The 27,362-nt window shown below is 33.7% G+C and overlaps 1 protein-coding gene across 1 annotated transcript in view; it reads left to right on the plus strand.

Annotated features, from left to right (window-relative positions):
* Hbs1l (HBS1 like translational GTPase) overlaps positions 1-21,891 on the plus strand; it is an 85,773-nt gene extending 63,882 nt beyond the window's left edge. The window contains exons 9-18 of the mRNA XM_027938446.2: positions 1-25; positions 1,039-1,113; positions 1,633-1,750; positions 2,443-2,511; positions 7,568-7,672; positions 10,835-10,925; positions 11,288-11,396; positions 16,799-16,899; positions 19,514-19,658; positions 21,230-21,891. The exon at positions 1-25 is cut by the window's left edge and continues 122 nt beyond it. Of these exons, the coding sequence (XP_027794247.2) occupies positions 1-25; positions 1,039-1,113; positions 1,633-1,750; positions 2,443-2,511; positions 7,568-7,672; positions 10,835-10,925; positions 11,288-11,396; positions 16,799-16,899; positions 19,514-19,658; positions 21,230-21,241 (850 nt within the window). The 3' untranslated portion in view covers positions 21,242-21,891. The remainder of the gene's footprint in view (positions 26-1,038; positions 1,114-1,632; positions 1,751-2,442; positions 2,512-7,567; positions 7,673-10,834; positions 10,926-11,287; positions 11,397-16,798; positions 16,900-19,513; positions 19,659-21,229) is intronic.
* Positions 21,892-27,362: the final 5,471 nt, after the last annotated feature.

A 27,362-nucleotide genomic window follows, 5' to 3' on the forward strand; every position in this document is an offset into this window, starting at 1 on the left:
AGTTGCTGTCAATAAAATGGATCAGGTACCTGTAGCCTTTGTGAGAATTTGTTTAGATGCTAGATAAGATAATATTCTGCCCATATAGGTGATTTCAGGTGTGACTAGTGCACATTTCACTAACCAAGTTGCTATATTTTTCAAGATAAAAACATTTTCCTGAGATGAAATAAATGAGATGTTAATAATGTTTAAAGAAGAATGTCTTCATATTTTCAAAATATATTTTTGAAACCTAAAAACTATTTTTAATTATAAAATAATATGCATTTATTGTAGTAGAAAGTATGAAATCATTTTGTATATTCATCCATTTTTTTTAGGTAAGACTCTTATATTGGGTTATAGTATATTACTCTTTGTTTTTTAAAAATTGACAATGTTCTTATGCATATTTGCAAGTAATTAATAACCATTAGATAAAAGGTTATTTTTTATAGCTTTATTCTAGTCTGTTTTCATGAAGTGATTTATCTAAATAGGCCTGTAGTTTTGAAGATTTCCAATAATGTAATAAATTGTTCACTTTTTCCCTGTAAATTTGAAATACATTTAGTCTATGTAAAAAATTCTATGGCTAATACTTGCCAAAATATATTGTTATATTTTGTGCATGTATGAATATATGACAACAAATGCCACCATATGTACAACTATAATGCACCAATAAAAAATATGGAAAAATAAGTAAAGTTGCAGCCTTCCTGGACTGATCCATTAAAAAAAAAGTCTAGCACTGAAGATATTAGCTCTGTGGTAGTGTGCTTGCCTAGCCTGCACAAGGTCGGTTCAATGCTTGGTACTGGGAAAAAAAAAAAGAAATCTAGAAATATTGTTTATAGATTTTTTATTTCTGGAAAAATTAATTTTAGGTTATGTTAGTAGTAATACTTATATTTTGAGTTTTAATAGATTTTATACTTAGTAGATTTTATATTTATGTTTTATATAGTCTTGATTATATTTTATTGCAGAAATTTAAATTTTCTTTATCATGTTCTGAAGGATAATTCTAAAAATAAATCGGATCTTTATCAGGTTAATTGGCAACAAGAAAGGTTTCAAGAGATAACTGGAAAACTTGGACACTTTCTTAAGCAAGCAGGTTTTAAGGTATGATAATTTTAGATTCATTTGGCTATTAATTTCTAGAAATCATGAGAACAAACCTAAAACTTTCATATTCTTGGTTTTTTAATAATTTTTTTTTTGTATTTTATTTCCTCCTGCTACCATATATGTAATATATTCTTTGGGTTACTTCACCTTAGAAAATTGCATATGTTGAATAATTGACTTGGATTTTATATAAGTAAAAGAATTTCTCCCCACCTATTATGATAGTATAAGGTTTAAGGAGGTCACAGAACAATGTTGGTATAGAACAGTTTCTCTAGCCTGCTTGACCAGGTGAAAATGCTTGATAGTTATGGAATAAATTTGTGTTTTGCACAAAATCAAAAAAGTTGAGAACTATTGGATCAGATAACCTCAAGTTCTATGGTTTCTATTACCTTTAAAAAAATATATTGTTGCTTTTACAAACTTGGTGCAGTTATGGTAATGGTGAATCTTAATTTTTTTAAACATACTGTTACATATTAAACTTCATACATTTAATCTTTTTAATAGGAGAGTGATGTAGCCTTTATCCCTACAAGTGGTCTCAGTGGTGAAAATCTAATTACACGATCTCAGTCAAGTGAACTCACCAAGTGGTATAAAGGACTGTGTTTGTTAGAGCAAATTGGTAAGTAAACTGCCATTCTACTTTCAATGAATTTTAAACTTGACATTAATTATTATTTAGAGTTCTTATGGGAGACAGTAATATGTATGAAAAAGCATAGAATTTGTGGTCAGAGGAATGAGGTGACTAGTTTTGAGATTGTACGTTACTGTTGAACTCTAATACAGTTTTCCTCAACTTGCTTAATGAGGCTAGTGCCTGCTCTGCCTGTCACAACTATTCTTATAATTAAATGCGATAACACATGTGAATACATTTTATAAAAGTGTTATATGAGTGATAATCATTTGCTATTACTATTTGTGAAGTATAATTATTTTCTAGTAGAAGTGGACTATAATGGATTCATTGGAGTAAAAAAAAATCAGAGTCAGACATAATTACCCTATATACATGTATGATTACACTAGTGGAGTAACTCTGAACAATGTACAACCAGAGGAATGAGAAGCTGTGCTCCATTTGTGTACTATATGTCAAAATGCATTCTACTGTTAAATTAATTAGTTAATTAATATATACAAAATTGTTCAGTTTAAAACAACAACAAAAAAATTGCTTTTCTTTTAAAAAACCGTGGTGCTGGGGATCAAACTGAGAGCTTTGTGTATGCTGAGCATGAACTCTACCATTGAGCAACATCCACAGTCCCACATTTTAAATTAAACTTTGTTTTTTGTCATTTCTCTCAGATTCCTTCAAGCCTCCTCAGCGATCTATTGACAAGCCTTTTAGATTGTGTGTGTCAGATGTTTTCAAAGGTAAGTGCTACCTCTGCAGGGCTGCTTCTTTGTGGCCCCTTCCTTTCCATTCTCTTTTGTCCTCCTTCCCTGGACTAAGTCATTGTACTTTCTCCAGGTTCTTCCTTCCCCATTCCAATATAAGGATCAGTGTAAAATTAATCTTAAATGCATGGTTCTAGTTACTGAGCTCCTCTGCCTAGAAAGACCTTCAGTTTACTCACCATTTCCCATATTATTCTTATGTACCTGTTAGACTTAAGAAAACCTTATTCTTTATTTTTCTAACCTTGTAACCTTCTATAGTTAGATCCTTTTAGTTTCTGTGTCTTTCATCCAAACTGGATTTTTCACTATTTCTTGACAACCTGGGATCTTTATTGCCACTTCCTCTACCAGTGTTTTCCATATTTTGGTGTTTTTTTACTTGCCCATTTTCTTCCCATCTGTAACAGCCTAGGAACAGCTAGGAGATAGATACTACACATATATTAAGGGAGACTTACCATAGAGAATTACTAATTATGATAAAAGAATAACCATAAGATATAAAGAAACCCTAAATAGCATCCTAGGGAGAGGAAAGTCAGACTTAGAAGAGATTCATACTTTGCTGGGAGAAGGTATTGTATTGAATGCCTAAGAATATATCTATATCTATATATATATATATGTATATGTATATGTATACACACACACACACACACACACACAATCTTGTCTAGAAAAGTATAAAGTGGTAATAAACATCTCACACACACACACATGCACACACATAAGAATAATCAATACTGAAAAGATGTCATTTGCCCCCAGATTTCCATGATCACAGATCAGACAGTTAAGAATGGATTTGGAACTGAGCAGCAATAGATTGATAACTGGCATGCTCACCCACACACTTACCCAAGGCATCTCTTATTTTCTCTGTACTCTCTAACACTGATTTTTTTTTTAAGATAAGCCATAGATTAGAGAAGATGTTTGCAAAATACCATATAAGGGATTGTTATCCAAAGCATACATAGAATTTTTAAAAATTCAGTGATAAGAACACAAACAGCTCAATTATGAAATGGATCAAAAACTTTTGATACAGACACATCAAAAAAATGTGCGCGCACACGCGCGCACACACACACACACACACATACACACACAATCAGTTGGTTCTTCAATACATTTTATGCTAACAGAATGCCACCGACTTAATAAATCATAAACTATGCAAGTTTGCTTGTTTGCTTGGTTTTGGTTCTGGAAGTTGAGGTTATTGAGGAGGTGCCTCTGGTGAGGTCATTTTGAATCTGTGAAAGGCTGAAAGGTATCAAAGAGCACATGAAAGAGAGATAAAATGAGAGTAGAAAAAGCTGAACTCATCAGAATTGATTACTAACTTACTCCAGTGCTGACTCCCAGAAAAACAGCCTCAATCCATTTACAAGGATGGTATTCCCCAGATGTTAATCATTTCTTTAAAGGTCCCACCTTTTTTTTCTTTTCATTTTTTACTTTGTTCTAATTAGTTACACATGACAGCAGAATGCATTTTGGCACATTGTACACAAATGGAGCACAACTTCTCATTCCTCTGGCTGTGCATGGTGCAGAGTCACACCGGTGGTGAAATCATTTATGTATATAGGGTATTAATGTATGTCTCATTCTACCGTCCTTCCCATCCCCACAGCCCCACACTTCCCCTGATTCTCCTTTGCACAATCCAGAGTTCCTTCATTCTTTCCTACTCCCCACCACTCCCACTGTGGATCAGCATCTGCTTATCAGAGAAAAAAATAAGTGGCTGTCACTTAGCATGATATTCTGTAGTTGCATCTATTCACCTGCAAATGCCATAATTTCATTCTTCTTTAAGGCTGAGTAATATTTCATTGTAAAACTGCAGTTTTTAAATATATTTTTTTAGTTGTAGTTGAACACAATATCTTTATTTATTCAGTTTTTATATCATTTTTTAATTTTTATTTTAATTTGTTATATATGACAACAGAATGCATTACAATTCATATTATACAGACAGAGCACTATTTTTCATATCTCTGGTTGTACGCAAAGTAGAGTCACATTCTTCGTGTCTTCATACGTGTACTTAGGGTAATGATGATCCATCGCATTCCACTGTCTTTCCTACCCCCATCCCCCTTCCCTTTATATCCCTCTCCCTTTCCCCTTTGTCCTATCTAGAGTTCATCTAATTCTCCCATCCGTCCCCACCCCACCCCGCTGTCCCCCGCAGCATATTATGGATCAGCATCCTTAAATCAGATAAATCATTTGGCATTTGTTTTTTTGAGATTGGCTAATTTCACTTAGCATTATATTCTTTAGCTCCATCCATTTACCTGCACATGCCATGATTTTATTCTCTTTTAATGCTGAATAATATCCCAATGTGTATATATACCACATTTTCTTTATCCATTCATCTACTGAAGGGCATCTAGGTTGTTTCCACAGTTTAGCTATTGTGAATGGTGCTGCTATAAACATTGTTGTGGTTGTGTCCCTGTAGTAGGCTGTTTTTAAGTCCATTGAGTATAGACCGAGGAGTGGGATAGCTGGGTCAAATGGTGGTTTCATTCCCAGTTTTCCTCTGAAAGAGAAACAAGGAAAACTACCCCATTTACAATAGCATCAAAAAAAAACAAAAAAACAAAACAAAAACCTTGGGAATCAACTTAATGAAAGAGGTGAAAGACCTCTACAGTGAAAACCACAGAATGCTAAAGAAAGAAATTAAAGAAGACCTTAGAAGATGGAAAGATCTCCCTTGTTCTTGGATAGGCAGAATTAATGTTGTCAAAATGACCACCACCAAAAGCACTATACAGATATAATGCAATTCCAATCAAAATCCCACGACATTCCTTATTTATTCATTTTTATGTGGTGCTGAGAATCGAACCCAGCGCCTTGCACATACTGGGTGAGCATTATACTGCTGAGCCACAACCCCAGCCCATAACCCTGCATTTAAAAAACAATATTACAGTTGTTTCTGTGCTGCTTATTTCACATAGACTATGAACTCCTTTAGGGCAAGGAGCATTTGTATCTGCATGACCCAGCCCAGTACCTCACGTACCATACATGTTTAATAAGTGAATAAAAAATGAGTGAAAAAAAAATCAATGAAATTGAAATATATCATTATCAGCTTCTAGTGCCATAGTAGTAGACGAAATAAGGCAATGGTTTCCAAAATGCCCACTGTCTCTTAACAATACAACAGGTAGTTAATCTTTGCTGACTCTACATTCTTTTCTTTCTTTCTTTCTTTTTTTTTTTTTTTTTTGGTGTTGGGGATTGAACTCAGGGGCACTTGACTACTGAGCCATCTCCCCAGCCTATTTTGGATTTTATTTAGAGAGAGGGTCTCACTGAATTGCTCAGCACCTTGCCATTGCTGAGGCTGGCTTTCAACTTGCAATCTTCCTGCCTCAGCCTCCCAAGCCACTGGGATTACAGCATGCACCACCATGCTGATTTATCTTCAGGTTGCTTACTGGCTTTTGCCTGCACTACTCCCCTCAGGGTATTTTGGCTGAGGTCACCAGGTGACCTCTTGGTTGCCAAAGTCAGTACACACTTTTGTTACTATCTTATTTGAATGTGGCATTACTTCTAATGCTGCTAACCATATCTACCTTGAAACTTTTCTTCATTGGTGTCTGTGACGTGCTTTCTTCTGCTAACCTGTATATTCTCTGACCCCTCTTTAGCCTCTGTGTGTGCTACTCATTCTCTGACTCTGAAATGGTGTCCTGTTGCCTCAGTCCTCTTCTTTTACTCTGCCCAGGTATTCCAAGAACTGATGACTATAAGTTCCTCTCTTGCCTGCATCTTGAAGCTTTCTCAGTTGTCCAATCCAAACCTGTTCTTTTATCTGCACACACTTGTGGCTCACCACAGCTGGACATCTCCCGAGGAGTGTGCAGTTGGAATTATCATTCTTACGGATCATTGTGTAATTAGTGCTCCTTGGAATGCAACTTTGCCACCCATATCCCATAGACACTTCAAATTTGCCAAAGCTAAAATATATCTTGAGCCTTAATTTCCTGCATCCTAGGTAATATGTCATATCCTCACATTTCTCCATTATTCTTTACTTTCTTTATCACTCTAAACTTGTTATTCTTTATTCTCAAATTCTTGGATGTATTCCCTTTCTATATCAGTGTGTACATTTCCATCAGCCTCCTTTCTGACCCCAAAATACCATTATGTGACTTTTCTGTTCACAATTCCTTATTGGATTTACATTACTTAACTTCAGGAATGAAATTCAAACCCTAAATGTCACTTATGAGGCTCCTTTATGATTTCTCCCTTGTCTCATGTCTTGCCTCTTCTTCATTATTTCATATTACCCCTTATAAACAATACATGTGGCTTTTAGCAAATTCCCGTGTTTGGTTTTGGCTTTGCACATTCAGTTTCCTGGGTCAGCAAGTGTTTTCATTTTTCCCTCAATTCATACACACAAGGTGCCTGGTAAACTCTATTCCTGCTTCTTCAAAACGCACAGGTAAAGTGTATGTTCTCCCCATCATGAATTTGTGTGTGTTGTCTGTGTGTGATACTGGGGATTGAATTATGGGCTAATGCATGCTAGGCAAGCACACTCTACCACTGAGCTACACTTGCGGTATGCTATCATGGATTGTTTGTGATGTACCTTTTTATTTTAAATAGCATTTGTGTCTTAGTTCAATGTACTTGTTTTTGTCTTTCTTTTCACTAGTGTAAATTTCTTACAGGTAGGGTCTTATGTTTTCATTCATTTGTTTGTCCCAAGCTTGGCATAATGCCTGGTACCACTCAAATATTTGAGAAAGAAACGCACCTCTACTTTTTTGTATTGTGAATATTTTTATTTGCAAGAAAAAATGTAGAATGTGTATACCCGTATTTAGTAGAGATGTTTAAAATTCTGAAGGGACCATTAATTAATTAGCCATTGAACTACTAGTTTTATGAAACTACGTGGGACTAAATATTATAATACTAATTATTAGAAACCTGCTATGTAAGATTTTTGCATATTTTGCAGATCAAGGATCTGGATTTTGTGTTACTGGTAAAATTGAAGCTGGTTATATTCAGACTGGTGACCGACTACTAGCAATGCCTCCTAATGAAACTTGTACTGCAAAAGGTATTCATCTGCAGGCTGCTTTTGCTAATCAAGCCTTGAGACAGCAAATTTTTTTAAAAGTAGTTTAGGTTTAACCTCTTACTGAAATTGTAACTGACTGTCAAAATGATACTAACTGTTGAAGATTTAGATGTGAAAACATTAAACGATTTTTTTCTGTTGTGACTGTGTGTATATGTATACATATAGCATTCTAAATGTGGTAGCATTCTGTTTTTGACAGTGATTCAAGAAGTTTGGTTAGGATTGAACCAGATGTGTAGACACCTGACTGATAAATTTATAAGATCATACTCTGTAGAAAAAATTAAATCTAAGTGTAACTTGACACTAATTTGTCAGTGGCAAAGCAAATAGTCTGTCATTTTGAAATGTTTATTACATAACAAGTTACATAATAACTTATATCAATAAGTTATATAATACATACATATGCAAGACCTAAGTAAGATACAAATGTAGAAAATCCTAATGCTGAAAAAAATTAATAAAGCTAGTTTAAATTGCCACAGGAATCTGTTTTTCCATGATGGTTTATAACTGTTTCTGTCTTCTTATTCTTTAGCTTTACATGCATACATGTTATTCTTTTCCTAATTTGGTTTAATAGTTTATAGTTCTAGATTTATCTTAACATGACTTCAGTTAAATCTGAAGAAGTATCTTATGCTCTGAAATAATATTATTAGTAACAATTTGAAGCTGAAGTAAAACCTGTTTGGCATGTTAAAATTTTCCTTCATTATTCTTAATTTATAGTATACATCCAGCGTTGCAACAGACTAGTTTATAAATTTGTATGTATATATTTTGCTTAATTTGCTCACTTTAAAAGCAGATATCTTGCTTATTAGAAGAAATTAATGAGTGTGTTTAGGTAGCATGTTTAATCTATATTTAAAGATGAATAAGGGAATGAAAGCAAATGTTATTTCTACGTAACCTTTTTTTTTTATGCCTACTAGGGATCATGAAATTTCTATTTAGATTAAAAGTAATATGCACTTTAGAAAGTGTCACTTCCCATAGATGTGTTAATTTTATTTAATAACTTTATTTTATTTATTTATATGTGGTGCTGGGGATTGAACCCAGGACCTTGCACGTGCGAGGCAAGCGTTCTACCACTGAGCCATTATCCCAAACCAGATCTATTAATTTTAAGTGCAGCTCATTTCTTTCTTTTTTTAAAAAAGTGATCAAGAACTGCAATATTTCTGAAATACTAATTTCTACCTGTGTTAATGAGCTGTTGTGAGAATAATATGTATAAATATACATACGTATATGTATTTTAATAATCAGCAGTCATGAATTAAGACCATGATTCCAAAATTATCACAGACCTTGGGATGGACCCTCTTGTCACTGCTAGAATCTTTATTTGGTGACCAGTGAAAGTCCTACAGTCTTTACTTTTCTTCTCTGTCCCTTTCCCACAGAAAAACTCCAAGCGTTACCTAGAATCAGTGATTCTTAAAGAGAAACCCCATCAGAAGTACGGGGTAGAAACGCCTACTCCTTGGGAGCCTCTCTTGTAACAAGTGGGAGGTTCTCAGCCCTCATTTCTGACAGGGCTGCTTTTGCTTGTTTTGCTTGACTGTTCAACACACCCTTTTTGTTGAATACTTGAGTGCTACTGTGGCTTTCTAATTGGTAGTGTCCCAAAAAGGAGACTTGACTAAAATAGCAACCCCATATCACTTTTTTATTTCATTAAAATATCAAGTGCATGGAGTGTTATAAAAGAATTTCTTTTTGTAATATCTGGCCAATGAGAAAAGTCCTTGGAAGGCAAATATGGAGTAGTCTAGCATGATTGGGGGAAGGGAAAACAGTTGATATGATTCTCTTTGGAAATTTTTATAGTGTTCATTGAACTTGTAACATGAAAGCTTTTCAAAATCTTAAGCCAAAGGCAGTCCCTGGATAAAGGACATCAAAACACACTTATATACATAGCTATTGTATGTAAATAGCTAGCTTCTAGTTTTAATCTTAAATTTCATAGCAAATGTCAGACATGATCATTTTTAATTTACATTTTATAAATTGAACTTAATTACTTGATATCTGACAAATATTCCTTAATACCATAATTGCTAACATATTTGGAGTCAAGAATCCCTCTTTTCAGATTAAGGCTGATGCATGTATGAAATTCTGCACCAAAACTGTAGGTTGTCTCCCCCCAAATCAGAAATTGTTCCTTAGAAATATGCTGCATGGGAAATAATATATATTTCAGAAGGAAATATGAAAATTGTAGTTCATTAAAATTATGTCAGTCCAAAACTATCGCACAGTCATTGTCCTGTACATTCTCTTCATCAGAAGACTCAGGTTCCAGTGGAAAGAACTTTACTAATAAACTTAACCCATAAAGGCAGAAAGAAAGTATGGGATATCTTTAAAAGCGTTTGACTAAGGTTGCTGAGTATTGTCCTCTGGAACTGCTCTCCAGGGCAGGATTGTGTCTAGATAAATAGGTGTCTATTTCTAGGTATAGAGCAACACTAGGGATCTTTTTTAAATTAAATTTTCTTAACACTATTTCCTTAATATCTTTCTCTTCATATAACCAGTGATCAATATGCAGATTCTGGGAAGAAGTTCTCCTTGAGCCAGATGTAGTTAAGGGACCTCTGAGAGGACCATTTGAAGTTCTGACTGAGCACTTTGCCCCATGAATTATTTAGAGAACACATGTTATGTTTGGGTGGTTATCTAATTATAAGCTAAGCTCAAGAGATTAAAATACTACTAGGCATCTCCACCAGTCCTATCTTTTTTATGTCGTTAGGAATAATTTGAACTTTTTATTATACCTTCCTCTATTAATATAACAAAAATAATGGAATGGGACCTGTTTAATGACTTCATTGTGTAAATTAATTTAAAAATCTTGGTTAAATAAGCAGAAGTCAGCCTTTTATGGGCAAATACAAGTCACTTTATGGTTAGGGTGGTGTTATAGAAAAGTCAAGTCTAGAGGAAGTGTGTTTTCCTCAACGCTCACAGTTATATTTCTCACTCTCAGTCCATTCATATTGAAAATGATGAGTAGTGACTGATGAAGCACAAACCAGCCAAACTCTTTTGGTTGTTATGGTTCAGTGTTGAGGTGTTTCACTGTATGCTTTGGTTCTTACTCATTTCCAGGAATCACACTGCATGATGAACCTGTTGATTGGGCAGCAGCAGGCGATCATGTTAGTCTGACTTTGGTTGGGATGGATATCATCAAAATCAAGTGAGTAAGAAAATAAGTTTAAGTAACCATCGCTTTGGAATAAAGGACATCAAAACACATAGATTTTGCAATCTACCAGCTCAATTTTGAATTTTGAATTTTGGCCAAAAATAGACATTTACAGTATTAGCAAATGTTACTTAAAATTGGAATCAGTACCTGTCCCCGTACAAACTCTGCATGTTGATGGAAAAACTGTAATGCATAAAGTCATGCTTTAACCTTGAAGAGAGTATTTTGGAAAAGTTCCTACTTAATTTTTCTAGTTTTTTTAATAAATGTTTTTAGAAGTACTCCTGTTGGATGTAAATTTATTTGTCCTCCAACTATCCTCCCTCATTTACTTATTTTTGTTGTTACAGTGTTGGCTGCATATTTTGTGGCCCCAAAGAACCCATTAAAGCTTGTACTCGTTTCAGAGCCCGAATTCTCATCTTTAATATAGAAATTCCTATCACTAAAGGATTTCCTGTAAGTTTCAAATATTTTATTGTTCTTTAAAAAAATTCAAAGTAGTTTACCCAAAAAGTAGTAACATTTTATGAGTCTATCTTTATTTTCAATTAATGTCTTGTTATTTTCATCTAGAAAAACAAGTTAGAATTTGAAAGTCATTTTTATTTTGATCTTTGAGACAGAACTTTTTAAGAGAGGCATTGAAAAGATATTTCATAATCAATAGGATGCAAACTGATGATAATAACTAAATTTGGAGATAACAATTGATCAGTTCTTACTGTAAAGTTTGTCTAATATTTTTGGACTGGAACTTTCTGGCTTTTTGTTTTATTTAATATGCTTATTTCTGGTGCTTCTGATTATGAAAGAAATGGATTGTTTTAGAAAATTTTGGAAACCACAAAAAAATGCAAGAAATAAGAATGTTCTATATTTGCATAAAAAGTAGATAACCGCTCTTTACTTTTCATTATATTTTCATGTGTACATATTATCCACTCAGTATGTATACATTTGATATTTATGGGTGTATCCTGATGATCCCTTGACATATGGTAAATTTTAATTGTGCTAAAGCAGCATCACATTCAGACCATGCATGCTGTGATGTTGGTTTAAAGTATTCATTGATCAGCAGCATTTGAACAATAAGAAGGGGATTTTAATACCATAATATTACTTATCCAGGAAACATACTACTTGTGACTAGTCTGAATTTCTTGTTTTATATGGAAATTATTTTTTCATAAGTTTAAGGCCATACTCCATAGGTTAGTACCTTGTTTTGTAAATTAACAGGTAAACATTTTTTCATTCGACTTATTTTTTCTGATAGTACAGATTTTGTATGACAAGGAAAAGTGTTTCTCGGTGAAATTATATACCTTGCCTTTTAAAATATAAAGTGACTATTTTTATTCGATGCATCTTTTAAATAAAATTGAGATAGTTAAGTAATTGTCCCTTCAACTTTTTAAAATTATTGTTTTAGAAGTTGGTAATAAATTTATTTAGATAATTCAGATTCATCTTAGAATAATACTACTACATTTGATATAATCATGTACTTTACTTGTCATTCTTTAATTATTTCTGTGTAATTTTGATGATATAAAATTATAAGATACTGTTTAAGTACCTTATATATTACATTTCTTCTATATACTAAAAAAGGAATAAAAGCATGTCACAAAATTGTTACAGTTGAAAATATTAAAATTTTAATTATATAATATTTATATAACAATGGGGAAGTAACTGCAAATTAATTGCTTTTGGGTGGATGGAACTCATTCATAGAAAGCAGTGTGTCCTATGGTGGAGAGGGTAGTTGCTGCATGTTTTTACTCAGCAATAATAATATTTGCCAATGGAGATGTGGAGAGGTCAAGAGGTCAGTAGTCACTTTGAATACTAATGCTTTCTTCCTGTTTACAGTAGTTTCTTAAAAGTTGGCATGAATTGAAAGTTTTTTGGCATAGCTTTATGAGATTCTACTTGTGTATATTGATTGACAAATGCCAGGATGAAATTTAATTTAGAAAAAAATGGTTGTATTTGATCAGCTCACTCCCAAGGGGAAAAAAAAAAAAAAAACTTCCAGAGAACTTTTTAAATTATTATTATTATTTTTTAAGCATCAGAAATTTATTGGTTGCTCAAAACATTACATTGATCTTGACATATCATATATCATACATTTGTTTCAAATGGGGTATGAATTCTTATCATTTCCCCGTGTACAGATTGCAGAATCATGTTGATTATACATACTGCCAAACAAGTGTCTGTTGTATTCTGCTGCCCTTCCTATCCCCTCTCCCCTCCCCTCCCCCAAGAAAAGGGATCTGTTTTCTCTACTTTCTTGTTTCTCATCAATGTGTATTTTCCATTTGGTGGAATGGAGGCAAAGATTAATTTTTTTTTTATAATAGCTGAACTAGTGAGTGAAAATGGTATCTCATGGTGGTTTTTATTGCATTTCTGTAATGATTAATGTTGTTGAGCATCTTTTCAGTGCTCATTGGCTATTTGTGTATTTTTGGAGAAATATCTGTTCAAGTCCTTTTCACATTTTTGAATGAGATTATTTTGTTATTGTTGAATTACAGGAATTCTTGATTTGTTCCATATGTTAATCATTTTATCAGATATATGATTTAAAAATATTTTCTCCTCCTCTGTGAGTTATCTTTTCATTCCCTTCAATGATAATAGTGTCCTCTGATGGGCTAAAGTTTTTAATTTTGAAGAAGTCCAGTTCTTTTTTATAGTCGTTGTTGCCTATGGTTTGGTGTCATGAACTTTTGCCCTGTTTTCTTCTAAAAGTTTTATGATCTTTAATCTGTTTTGAGTTAATTGTTGGATATGCCATTGGGTAAAGCTTCACCTTTTTTTTGCATGTGGATATCCAGTTTCCCAGCACCATTTGTTGAAAAGACTTTCCTTGCACTAATGAGTGGATCTTGGCAACCCTTGTTGAAAATCTAATGTCTATATATCCATAAGTTTTTTTAAAATATAGTTTAACTAGAGGTTTAAGGAAAATAATAGCTTATTTTGCCACCTAACATTATTTAGCTCACTATAATTTATAAAACACTAATTTGATTCTTATAACTCCACATGAAGCAGAGTTCCTCCGTGAAGCCCTTTAAGCCAGTGTATCTCAGAATTTAGAAATGTTCGGATATTGGAAAGGTAAATGCTATGTACATATTATATAAAACACTTAACAAAAAGTGAGACAGCACCCAATATTTTATAATGAAACACATTGATATTCCTGCACCAAAACTTATTAACACTATATGAGATACACAGGACTCTAAATTGCCTCACTTCAAGTCCAATTTTGCTGCTTAAATATATTTATAACAGACTTTGGAAAAAGAAACTTTTAGGTTTTCAGTCTTTTGGAATTACAGGTAAGAGATTGTGGAGCTGTCAGTATTGTCTTTATTAACACATAAGGAAATGGAGACTCTGAGAGATTGTAACTATATGACTAGAAGTGGTTCAGCCAGGGCACATTATTCATCACTTTCATTATGAAATCCAGTACTTTTTCCCCCTGTTACATTGTGTTGCACAATGGTTTGAATTATAAATGACCTTGTTTATATATAACATGAATGAAAATGTCAAGGTAGTATAAAACCACTTCTTTCTTATTTTAAGCATGTAGATTCTTTTCACTTGTATTTTGTTTGAACTACTTTTGGTGAGATGCTGTGGAGATAGAAAAATAAAACCTAAATACATACTGCCACAACCATTCTTTATCCACCCTAATTTTACCCCCAAATCCACACATAGCTCAGCTGAAGGTAGAAGGAACTTAATTAGGTTCATATGCCTCTTTTTTTTTAAATTTGGCAAACCATGAGGACCAGTTTCTCTTAGTTGCATCTGAGCTGAGTGAAGGGAATTCTGCTTACTTATCTAAGTTATTATGAAAGAGATGTTTCTTAGATATTTAAAGTTAATAGAGTAGTATATGAGACCTGAATGCACAAAAGTATTTCTCATCATGTTAGCCTGTGTTTTGGCATTTTTTTCCCCCAGAGTCAGTTGTTAATTTTTTGTAATATTTGCAGTTCACTATCATCAATTGTCATTGAAAATGAAAGCCAGTTTGCATTTTTGGAGTAATGGTGCTTCAATTGTGCCTGTATTTATTTATTTTATCACTTGATTTTTCAGAAAAGTTTCCAAAGACTAGGACTGTGCATTCACAGTCCCCCTTGGATTAGTCTTCTTTTTTTCTTTTGTATTCTATTTATGTCTTCTTTCTTTCGGCCTTTGCTTTCTGGGGATGGAACTCAGGGCTTAGGCAAGTGTTCTATCACTGAGTAATACCCCCAGCTCTCATTTCTGATTTCTGAATGTACAATCTATTTTGACCAGGAAATTCCAGATTTGAGATGGTTGTGTTTCTGCAATCAAATAGCCTAAATTGATGTTTATGAGTCAATTAAACTTTGATTGATTTATTACTTCCTAGGAATTTGGTCTTCGTACTATACTCGAACTATAGACGTATTGCACACTTAAAGCCTATTATTTGAATGAGGATATTTGGCCTATGTTCTGGTGTCTAAGCCTTAGCTTTCTTTTTATAAAACAAAAGGTTCCATATATGCAATTTTTATAGGCCCCTAGTAAGCTGAAGTGGGGGAGAGCTAGGGACTTGTAGCTCCAAAACTGATGAAAGGGTAAAATTCAGCTCTTACATATAGTACCATGGCCCCATTGAATTACATTGCTTTTTGATATTAGTTTTCCCTACATGTAAAACATGGACAGTTATAGCTAATATATTGTCTAATGTATGGTCATCAATTAACTGATTGTTTACCAAGTGGTGGGAACCACTTGAAAATGCATTATCTGAATTTTCTCATTTTAGTGAGAAATGAAAAACCTGCGGCTGGGACTTTGCAGGTAGAGAACTGTTAAAGAACTTGCCCCAAAAGGAAGTGATTTGAAACCAGATCTGTAAGACTTTCAAAGCCTAATTAAACTTCCATATACATAAGATTTAGTAGTGTATATGAATCACATCACACAGTGCTTGGCACTCAGGGGAGCTTAAAAATGTTATTTTCCTTCCTTCTTCTGTATTTATAATAGTTTATTCTCATTACCTAGTAATGAATATGTATTATTAATTGCTGCTAAGGCTTGGACAGATCCTAATCCAAACCAAAACTATCTTTGGATAATAGACTTTAAGTATATAATATGTATGTAATTTGGATATAGCTGAAAAAACAAATTCCCAGGAAATAGTAAAGTTATCAAAGTTTAATTGATTTGTAAACACCATATCCCCATTCCCTCATTTTTAAAATGAAACAGTTAACAGTTGGTGAACATCTACTATTATAGGTACTGTGTCTCATCATATTTAATTCTTGTCACAATGCCCTAAAAGGCTTCTGCTGTTACCAAGGGAAAATTGAGGCATGGGCAGATTACAGGGGGAAGAGTAGGGGTTCAATCCCAAGTTCTTTCTATACTACTCCTTAATAATAATGACTGTACATAAACAATAATAATTGTTCTAAATGATAAAGTCTCCATCTTTACAGGAACCCTAAGATGCTGTCATCCTCTACTTTTACAGAGGAGAATCTGACAGGAGGGTTATGCAGTTTAGAAGTAACGGGGGAGTAGATATTTAAACTGCCTCTCGTGACAGTTTCTCCCTTAGAAAGTTAAGTGCTACCTGCTTATAGTAGGGGGATTCAGGCAACTGAGGACATGGATTGACCTTAAGTAGCAGCACAGAATTGAGCATAGTTAAATGTAAGTACCAAAGAGAAAGCCAGAACTGCTGTGGTAAATGCTTTTTCCGGTTTTCAGTTTATTTATTTATATATATATATATATTTTTTTTTTTTTTTAAGGTGCTGTTACACTACCAAACTGTCAGTGAACCTGCAGTTATCAAACGATTGATTAGTGTCTTAAACAAAAGTACTGGCGAAGTCACAAAGAAAAAGCCTAAGTGAGTATTTTAATGCAGAAATCATAAATACTAACAACTTAAGCAAGTTCCTTACAGATAAAGTGATTTGTATAATATTTGAAGTAAGTGAAATCCATTTTTACTTGTTCTAGAAAAAATTTTAATGGCTAGATTAAAACAAGCATAGCAACAAATATTTAATTTCCTGTTTGTGTGTGAATGTTAGATATAATTATTGTAATGCATGATGATTGGGATGTGATTTGTAAGTAAAAAATATAAATATAAATTTATGTATCAAGCCCTAGACACTGATGATGTAAAGATAAGGGCATTGTAAAAACTCATCTTACATTTTAAGAGATGAATTTGAATTATGTCTAGCCACTGGTTCCACATTTCAACTTTGCACTTTCCCGAACTGTCTCCTCACCCACATACTCAGCTCATGCCCAATACTAAGAAGAAAGTCATTCATCTATATAATTTGCAGTGCCTCATTTTCCCATCTGGAAAGTCTTTTCTGCTTAAAACTCCAGATGGAGCCTTCAGCTATGGTGATCACCACCATTTGATCCTCTGATTACCATTGAATATCCAGGCCTATGTATGAATGGTTTCCCTTTGGCTGAGACAAATTTGAAATTTTTCAAAGGAAGTACTTCTTAAGAAACTAAGTATTGTAAATAAAAACAAAATACAAAAGGTTAAAGATGAATGCTACAAAATACAGATTTCTTATACTAATTGAGCAAAAAATCTAATCACAGTTTGTCTTGGTGCCTCAGCTTTGGTGTTTTCTTTAACCTCAACCCTAGGGGGAATCCCACCTAAAATCCCCTATTTTGTCCTTGATTGTTCCTCACCTTCTGCACCTGCTTAAGCAGCCCACAGTGGTTAGTGGTTTAATGGGTTGGCTGCAAGTGGAAGAGAATCTTCACGTTGCAGCTCTAAATGGGCAGATTTTGTTTCTAGCATTAGTATTTGCCATCATGGTATGAGAAATGTGATTTATCTAAGATTTTTGTTCTTTTTCTTCTTTTTCCAATGTTAGGGATCAAACCCAGGGCCTGTACATGCCAGACAAAGTACTCTAGTACTGAAATGTTTCCCCAGCCCTAAGACTAACATTCCTTGAGGACAACTTTTTTATAGGCTCTACCATGAATGCTTTCACATGTTTTATATTCTCAACAATCATGTGAAGCAGCGTTCAAAGTAACAGAGTTTACAAATGGCATAGTCAGGGTTCTGATCAACTCAGTTGTTTTATCATTTTTTTTGTGCTGGAGTCAAGGTATTTGACCCAGAAAATTGACTTGGAGAATCTTCAAACTGAAATTGGCTTGTCAACTCTAATCCTGAGTTTTCCCTTGCCTCCTCCTGCTACACTGTCTTAGCTGAGTAATGCTGGGGTTTAACATATTCTCATGTTGGTTTTCCTTGTCATCTACATGTAGCTTTGTCCTTTTATTTTACACAAAACCATTTGACCTTTCCCCTTCATTCCATTTCAGACACATCATAAACACAGTTGCTTTATGCAGAATGGAACAGAATTGTATTTAGGAACTGAATTAAGCATAAGTCATGAATATTAGATTTTTTCCTTACTAAAGAATTAGACTTTGGACTGAAATTAGCCAAAGCCAATAATTGGAAATTTGGGGGGTTGTGTGTTTGTGTGTGTAATTGTGTGTGTTTTTAAGGAACTTGTTTGGCTTAGTCAGTCTGTCCCTGAACTAATCTTTCAGAAGGAGAATTTATGATTTCTATCCTTGATCCTTCTATATTAAATTAGAGGACATTTCCAAAGTGTTCCTTTTTTGGGTTGCACCTTTTTCAGTAAGTCTGGATGGGGCCCATGCCAGGGATTTTGTTTACTTATTTGTGTATTATCATTTATAATGTGGCCTTTCATTTTCCTACAAATAACATTCCATATATGATCTTGTCCTGAACCCCTGCTAAGGAACCATTATTCCTAACACGGGGAAAGAGGTGGGGAAGAGATTGTCCTCTTTAAAGATAACTTCTGGACTGGGGAGTATAGCTCATTGGTAGAGTGTGTGCTTAGCATGAGCAAGTCCCTGCACCTAAAGACAAAACAATAAAGGTAACTTCTTAACACACATTCTGCAAATTATAATTACTGGGAAAGACACAAGGCCTTGCAGTTCTCTTAAAATGTAGACACCTCCTTGTAGAATTAGCATTACTTTATTAGATAATTAAACTTCTCAGTTTTTTCTTCAGGGAATGAAAAGGAAAGCATTGATTAGGAAGGGCCTTGAGCATTTTATGTTATAGTAGTTCTTCAAGGGATAGAGCTTTATTTGGATGATAGGTTCCCAATACTTATATGAACTAACTAATGTATGAATTACCTGATATATAGGAACTACCTAATGTTTCTTAAATCTAGAACCTCTCCTCATTTCTTTTAAGTAATCCAGAAATATTCAAAGGTATATATTTTCCTTTAAAAATGCACACACAGAGACACTTAAACTTTCAAAAACCAACTTTCTTTTGGTTTTTGAAAGTTTAAGTTGATTCATTGATTGTGAAACATTCGTTTTTCAGGTTGTTATTACACTTACTCATATGTGTCGTATGTCCATTTGTTCCTTTATTCTTCTTTTCTTAAAAGGTTGTTGACTAAAGGGCAAAATGCATTGGTAGAGCTACAAACACAAAGACCAGTAGCCCTGGAGCTCTACAAAGACTTCAAGGAGCTAGGGCGGTTTATGCTGCGCTACAGTGGTTCTACGATAGCTGCTGGCGTCGTCACTGAGGTAATTTCAAGTGGCTACAGGGTTATGTTGTCTTTTCTTTTTTACCTTTTAAGGATAGTTACTGTGATTTTATGGTTTAAGAGAACCACAAGTAAGGAATTAGAACAAGAAAATGAAATTTATATTTTAAAAAAATTAAAAGAACGATGGGTAGAAAATGTTTGATCTTAGACTTTCTCATACTGAGGCTTCCAAACTTTGTTGTTCATTGGTGAATTGTTCAGAGTTAAAGGGAATCTGTTGAAAATAGGTGTTAAAAATGCAGTACAAATTAGAATATAGAGACTTGGAATTAAGTGACTTGGGAATAGTGATTTTTGTTTAATAGAAGAGCCCTCATTAATTTTTTTTTCAAAAATTTTTTAGTTGTAGATGGATAGAATAATATATATATATATATATATATATATATATATTTTTTTTTTTTTTTTTTTTTTAATGTGGTGCTGAGAATCGAACCCAGTGCCTCACATGTGCTAGGCAAGGTCTCTACCACTGGGCCACAACCCCAGTCCCCCAATTTGTTTTCTTTAACTAACTATCAGTGCATTTGAAATGATTTATTCAAAAAGTTTAACTAATGTAGTAGTGGTGTTTCTGGAATGTGTCTATTATATAATGCAATGTACAAATAAATTTTGGAGAAAATGGAAGACATGAACAAGGAAACTTTAGTAATTTGAATTTTCTTCCACATTATCATTATTAATATGAATCATAGTTATTATATTTTAAAGGAGACTTTATTACTTCATATAATTTATTATTTTCTGCATAAAACTATTTCATTAATTTAATTGAATATATACTTTGAATATAGAGCTTTTAAGTTGCATCAGAATTTAGTGACGCAATTACCCTATATACATGGATTGCACTAACTTTGTGACTCTTGCACCATGTTCAGCCAAAGGAAAGAGAAGTTGTGCTCCTTGTGTACAATGTGTCAAAATGCATTCTACTGTGATGTATTACTAATTAGAACAAATTAAAAAATGAAATAAAAAGAATCTACTGACACATCTTTTACATGAAATATATGTGGTGGAAGGCTGAGGGATATGACTCAGTGGTTATGTGCCCCTGAGTCCAATCCCTAGTACATATATATATGTATATATATATATATCTTTGGAGTTAAACCACCCATTTGTGTTCTTGCTCCACTGACTTCTAGTATACATTTCTCCTTCAGTTTGTCCATGCATAAAATTGGAGTAATTGTTTTAAAATGAAATGATCCATTTAAAGTACTTGCCACAGTATTTGTCACTGCTTTCAATAATATTAGCTAATGTCACCATTGTCATCAATCGCATGTTTAATCTATAAATGCATTCTTGATAAAAGAACATTCTAAAAGTGTGACTTTCTTGTGGAAAATAATGGAGAGATTAGAGTAAACCTTATAAATTGCCTGATGATGGAAGGTAGAAAAATGTTTTAGAAAAAAGATAAAAATTTCCTCTTGATACAATAATTATCTCACTGTCATTTTCTCTTTTTTATTGTTAATTTTCATTAATATGATTCACTAAATTATAGCAAATATCTTTTTTTCCTCTTTACAGATAAAGGAATGATGTTTCTGAATTTCTACCACGATCCCAAATGGAATGAAATATCTGACCACTGATTTTAAAGAATCATCCAGTTATGAAGTTAAAGAAACAATGTGCAATTGATATTTTTTTAATGAGAGAGAAAAATTAAAGCTAAAATTAGCTACAAAGAAGTATTAATAATCACTCCTGCAAAATTTCAAACTGCCAACAGGCAAAGAAAGGCTAATATTGCACTTTCATTTAAGAACCCATCTTTCCCTCTGAAATGTTAGCAAATGGATTTACTTTGCTAAGATTTATGGAAAGTATCAGAAATAGTGTTAGAAGATATTGAAATTATCATGAAATACACTCTACTTCCAGCCAAACCACAAAATATTTGCAGTTTTCTCTTTTCATTCAATTGTACTGCACATGTTTTAGGGAAAAGAACAAAATTGGGCTTTTGAGGTAGTAGATATTTAAGTTAACTTATTTTTTTAGTTAACTCCAAGATTTGCTGAAGATTATAATAAAGGTATTTTGTTTTGAGTATAAAAATGTTCCCCTTCTAACAAGTCAACTCTTGAAAGTATAGTTTGGAATTAGTGGAAGCTGTGTTCCTTTGGTGACTAAGATTTTATTTAAGTTGTAAAGCCACCTAATAAAATGCCTTAGTTGAAGCATAATGCAACGTGTGTTTTGTTCCTTAGACATTTATGAGAGCTCTATGATTTTCACTAAATATGACTTGGGAGTTTTGTGGGATCTTTTTCACTTAAGAGTTTCCTGGATCTTTCTGAATTCTTGCTTGTAATCCTAACAGCAAATCAAATTTAGTCTCACCCATTTGTAACCACAACTTCATTTTCCCATTCTTTCTGTTAGACTTACATATATAATGACTATATCTGTATCTTACTTACCTTAGAGATTATGGGTCTTCTATGAGTTAGAGTCATGTTTTTCTTTAAACAGCAGACCCTAGGGTTTGCTTATTTGACAAGTATTTGTTGGGTTGCCTCTAAGGAATGTTCAAGTAGATTTTGTCTTCCACTAAGCCTAGGACTCTGATCTGAGGGACTATTTATGGTAAGCCTTTTTTTTTTTATTTTTTTTTTTTGCGGGGGTGGGGTAAAAAAATGGTGTGATTTTGTACATTGATGGTGTACCATATACAACACTGTTTCTTCTTAATTGAAGAATAACATCCATGTAGTAAAGTGCACAGATCATAGGAGTGCTGCTTGATGGATGATTGCCAAATGGACACACCCACACAATGTATTTCTTTACTAAAAAGTGTGGCATCACTTCAGAGTAATTGTGCTGAGCCAAGAAGATGTTGTATTTATGTATTATATAAATTAGGAATTTAACAGATGGATATGGCAGAAACCTAACAAAGTAACTTAAGCAACAAAGGAAATTTTTTGACTGACTGACTTAAAAAATTTAGAGGTAGCCCTAGCTTGGATCAGTCTAGATTGATACAACTCACAGTGTCTCCAGGGTTTTATCTCTCCCAGCTCCAGTGCTGGTTTTGCTTCCAGGCTCTGTATAGAATCCCCTTCCAATGCCAGGTTCTAGACAGGATATGAGAATTCCAATTGTGACCTTAGACCCTCCATCCTAGGCAAGGACAGGCCCCAAAGAGCATATCTTTTCCGGAAGTCCTAGAACTGTTCTCATCATTGACTATGATTGGTTTTTATTTCCCTCTGTGGGGTATTTTCATAGGGGGTTGTGAAATGAACATAAAGCAAAGAGCTGGACTGTTGAAATTTAGGGTGCTATTAAGGGGAGCAGACTGGGGAACTTAGCAAGAATAAGACAAATTGTGTATCTTATAGAAGATCATGGTAGATTGAAAAATTTTAATTAAGAATTTAGCATTAACTAGTGGTAATAGTAGTAGATGAAATGGATGCATTTATTCATTTCTTCCCCCTTAAATTGTGGTGAAGTATGATCTTTTTATTTGTACTATGTTTATAATGGATTGTTGTTTAAGGGAGTGATGAAGTTATTAAAAGGAACCACTGTGAGAGAAGAGACTGCCAGTGGATGGTTGGTGTTAGTTAGTGATAACAAGGTACAACAAGCATGCCCAAGCATGGTTGTGATCTGGTTTCCTTGTTCTGGCATTTCCATCCAGGTGAAATAGTATTCTATTTTATCATTTTGCTTCAGGTATTTCTTGACTTCCTTTTCATGGTTTGACTGTTATATCTTACCTTCACTTTGTCCTATGACCTTGACTTACAGATTTAATGCAATTCCTATTAAAATTCCCATGATATTCTTCTTAGAAATAGAACAAGCAGTCATGAAATTCATTTGGAAAAATAAGAGGTCCAGAATAGTCAAAGCAGTCCTCGGTGAGAAAAATGAATAAAGAGGCATCACAATATCAGATCTGAAGTTATACTGCAGAGCTATTGTAGCAAAAATGGCATGGTATTGGCACCAAAATAGACATGTAGACCAATGGTACAGAATAGAAGACATAGAGACAAGCCCACCTAAATACAGATATCTCAGACAAAGGCACCATAAACATACATTGGAGAAAAGATAGCCTCTTCAACAAGTGGTGCTGGGGAAACTGGAAATCTATATGTAATAAAATGAAATTAGACCCCTATCTCTCGCTGCTCAGGTTTGTAGTGGGAAATACGTTTTCTTTAAATAGCTATTACTTAGTATTTAAGATGTAAGAGAAAGCTAGTGTGTTGAGAAAAGTATTGGGATAGGTTAGAAGAGACTAGGGATCCTAAATCCTAGATTCAGATACTCAGTGAAGACTGGAATAGATTGAAAAGGTAGAATTGATAGAGAAACTGACCTGCTAGAATGCAGAAACCATTGCTGCAATGCATACAGATGAAATTATAGACAGCTGAATTTTGCATGTGAGAGCGCATTGCATTTTATATAAGTCACAAAGGGATTACAACTGCATTTTTTTCAACAATTTTTAAATTGTAAGCAAGACAAAACTACTAAAAGAATTATTTGCAAAGAAACAAAATGTTAACTGCCTCAAGCTTTTCAACTTCATGTTAGAAGAATTGCAACCCACAACTTCACACTAGCTCTGATGTTGTTCAAAGACAAAGGTCAGAAAGTCTCAGGTGCCCTGGCAGAAGGGTGAAGGGATGGAGGAGGATTGAAGAATATTTGGATCATAAAGAGGTAATTCGAAACCTTAACTCATTTTGTTCGATCATCCCAGATGTGGAACCCCTATAAAAACTTAAATTGAGCAACAAATATACTACTTCTGTGACTTTGAAATAATATTTGAATATTATGTTCAGAGAACTGAAAACTTGGAATTTAATGGGTTAAGACTGGGCAGTGATGGTGGAAAATCTGCAGTAAGTATCTGTTGATACCCACAATTTGTTGGTGGCATCGAAGACCACCAGGACACAAGTGTAGTCAAAATTAGTTTTATTGATGCTCATTACAGCAAGAGAGATTGCAAACCATAAGAAATTGTAGGTGCTTCACAATAAGAAGTTGCAAAGAAGTGTTTGTTACAGAGTTCAAGCAGGTGCAGTCAATTGAGGGAGGACTCATGGGAGAGAGTTTCTTCTGGATTGAATGCTGTCCCAAAGTAGGGTACCTTAATTTTTACATAGGAGTTGGAAGACTGGAAAGAAGCAGCAGTCCCTCATGCGAACCACAAGAGGGGGTTGTTTAGTCATTTTTATGGTCTGCGAGTGACTTTATGCCTGCACTTTGGCATGGTAACAGAGATTTGGGAATTATTCAACAAGAGAACTCCCTGGCCTAGCTGTGAGTGCCAAGTCAGCTCTTAGCTGTCAGAAGCTGATTTTGCCCCCTCACATGGAAGCCTTTTAAATACATAGAAGTAAATTAATAATGAATTGTAACATACAGTGTGGAACAAAATAATGAAAAAGTGAATTATCTCTCCAGGTATGGAGACATGAAGTGGAAGAAAAGGCATTGAGTTACTTATAGTCCATAAAAGGACTAATGTTTTTTGTTATTCTGACAATTCATAAAGTTGTAAGACTAAGGTAACTACTAATGGAATTAATAAAACTATATCAATGCAGAAGACAAAAGCAAAGCAATTTAATCTGTAGAGAGATAGAAAAATAGCAAAGTTAAATGAAGACACAGGCAGCAATTATAATAATAGGTGAAAGTAGTTTAGATTTTTCTCTTAAAATGGTATGCTCAAACTGCAAAGTTAATGATATTTATAAAATCATGCCTAAAATTATGGATGGAATGAAAAAGGAGCCCAAAAATAACTAGTTGGGTATCTACTATGTTTTAGGCAAATTTTGTACACTAGTTCATTAAATATAACATTTATGTAATTATGTGAGGCAGGCATTATTAATCTCAGCCTATAAAGGAGAAAAGTGAGAGACAGAGGGATTATAAAACCTTGATTTGAGTTTAAATCTGAGGCATGATCACTATACTGACTCTGCAGAAATCATGAGTAGCTATTAATATTGGGCTAAGAATTTAAAGTAAGCAAATGAAAAAAAAATAAAGAACATTTCATCTTGTTAAGAGGTATAATGAACAGTTAGTATAAAATTAAAACTATCCAACTGTATAATGAAAGTTTATTAGAAATTAAAGGACTAGTGGGTGCAGTGGCACATGCCTGTAATCCCAGCGACTTGGGAGGATCATAGGTTTGAGGCCAGCCTCAGTAACTTAGCAAGTCCCTGTCTCAGAACAAAAAATAAAAAGGCCTGGAAATGTAGCTCAGTGGTAAAGTGCCCCTGGGTTAAATCCCCAGTACTAGGGGAAAAAATATAATTATTGAGGCATTCTCATAATATTACCTTATAGATCATGCAAACTAAGTTTGTAGAGGACTTAAATGCCAAAGTAGAAAGAATACAACGATATATACAAATAAAAAAATATATATATATACACAAATATATATATATATATATAATATATGCAAAGAGAATACACTGTAATTCGAGTTTTCTTCAAGAATTTGATGATATAAATAACACTGATCCTGAAGAGTTAAATGTTATAAAATCAACTCAGTGATCAACCCACAGATATGGGTGTTATCTTTCAGCTTTAGAAGTCTTAAACAGATTTAGCTGCCTGTCTTGGACTATAGATACTAAAATTATTAGTTAGAGAATAGCTGGATGAAATACTAACTCTTAACATTTGCTGAAGAAGTGGAAATGTGAATACACAAGACTATATAAAAATGACCAGACATGTTTTACAATCAATCAAATATAATTTTTTGATGTAAAAAAATTTATATAAACTAAAACTAATAGATTAAACAAATTATATATCACCAAAATATAATAAGAGTGACAAAACATAGATGAGAAAATTTAGCTAGAATATAGTGCAGAGAAATAAATATGAAAAAAATCATGTTGAATGAAGAATATATGAGAAGGCATATATTATATAAAATCAATTGTAGAAAGTGAGAATACAGAGAATACATGTACAAGAATATTCAAAGTGATAATAGCTAAAAATTTTCCAGAACTGATGAAAGAAATAAATCCACAAATAGAAGTAAACCTATTCCAAACATGGTAAATAAAAAGAAATCCACATCTAAACACATTGTAGTGAAACCACAGAATACCAAAGACAAGGATCCTAAAACTCATCAGAGAGCAAAGTCAGATCTACATAGAGACAGGGAATTATCCAAACCAGAAAATGGAAATAGCAGACTATCTCCAAAAGGTTAAAGAAAGTCTGTGCTAACCTATAAGAGAGTTTGGTTATCTATGGAATCTTGAAAAAACAAATAAAAAGCAACACCTTTCACCCATTTGAATCCCTGGAACTAATGTATATACCACACACACACACACACACACACACACACACACATGTGTCTTAGATGTACATGTTTTATATATACATGTATGTCATATATATATATATACATATATTGTGTGTGTATGTAAAAGTAGGTAGTTGGTTACATGAGAAATTTATTATCATTCTGGAGACTCTGGAGTCCAAGATTGGGGTGCAGGCAGATTCAGTGTCTGGAAGGCTCCCATCCTCCCATGGCTAAAGGTGCCATAGTAGAAGGGTCCAAGGGACACCACTGTTTTCTCAAGTTCTTTATAAAAAGACCATTAATTCC

Source organism: Marmota flaviventris, chromosome 6 (assembly GCF_047511675.1).
Source record: "Marmota flaviventris isolate mMarFla1 chromosome 6, mMarFla1.hap1, whole genome shotgun sequence".
Classification (NCBI taxonomy): domain Eukaryota; kingdom Metazoa; phylum Chordata; class Mammalia; order Rodentia; family Sciuridae; genus Marmota; species Marmota flaviventris.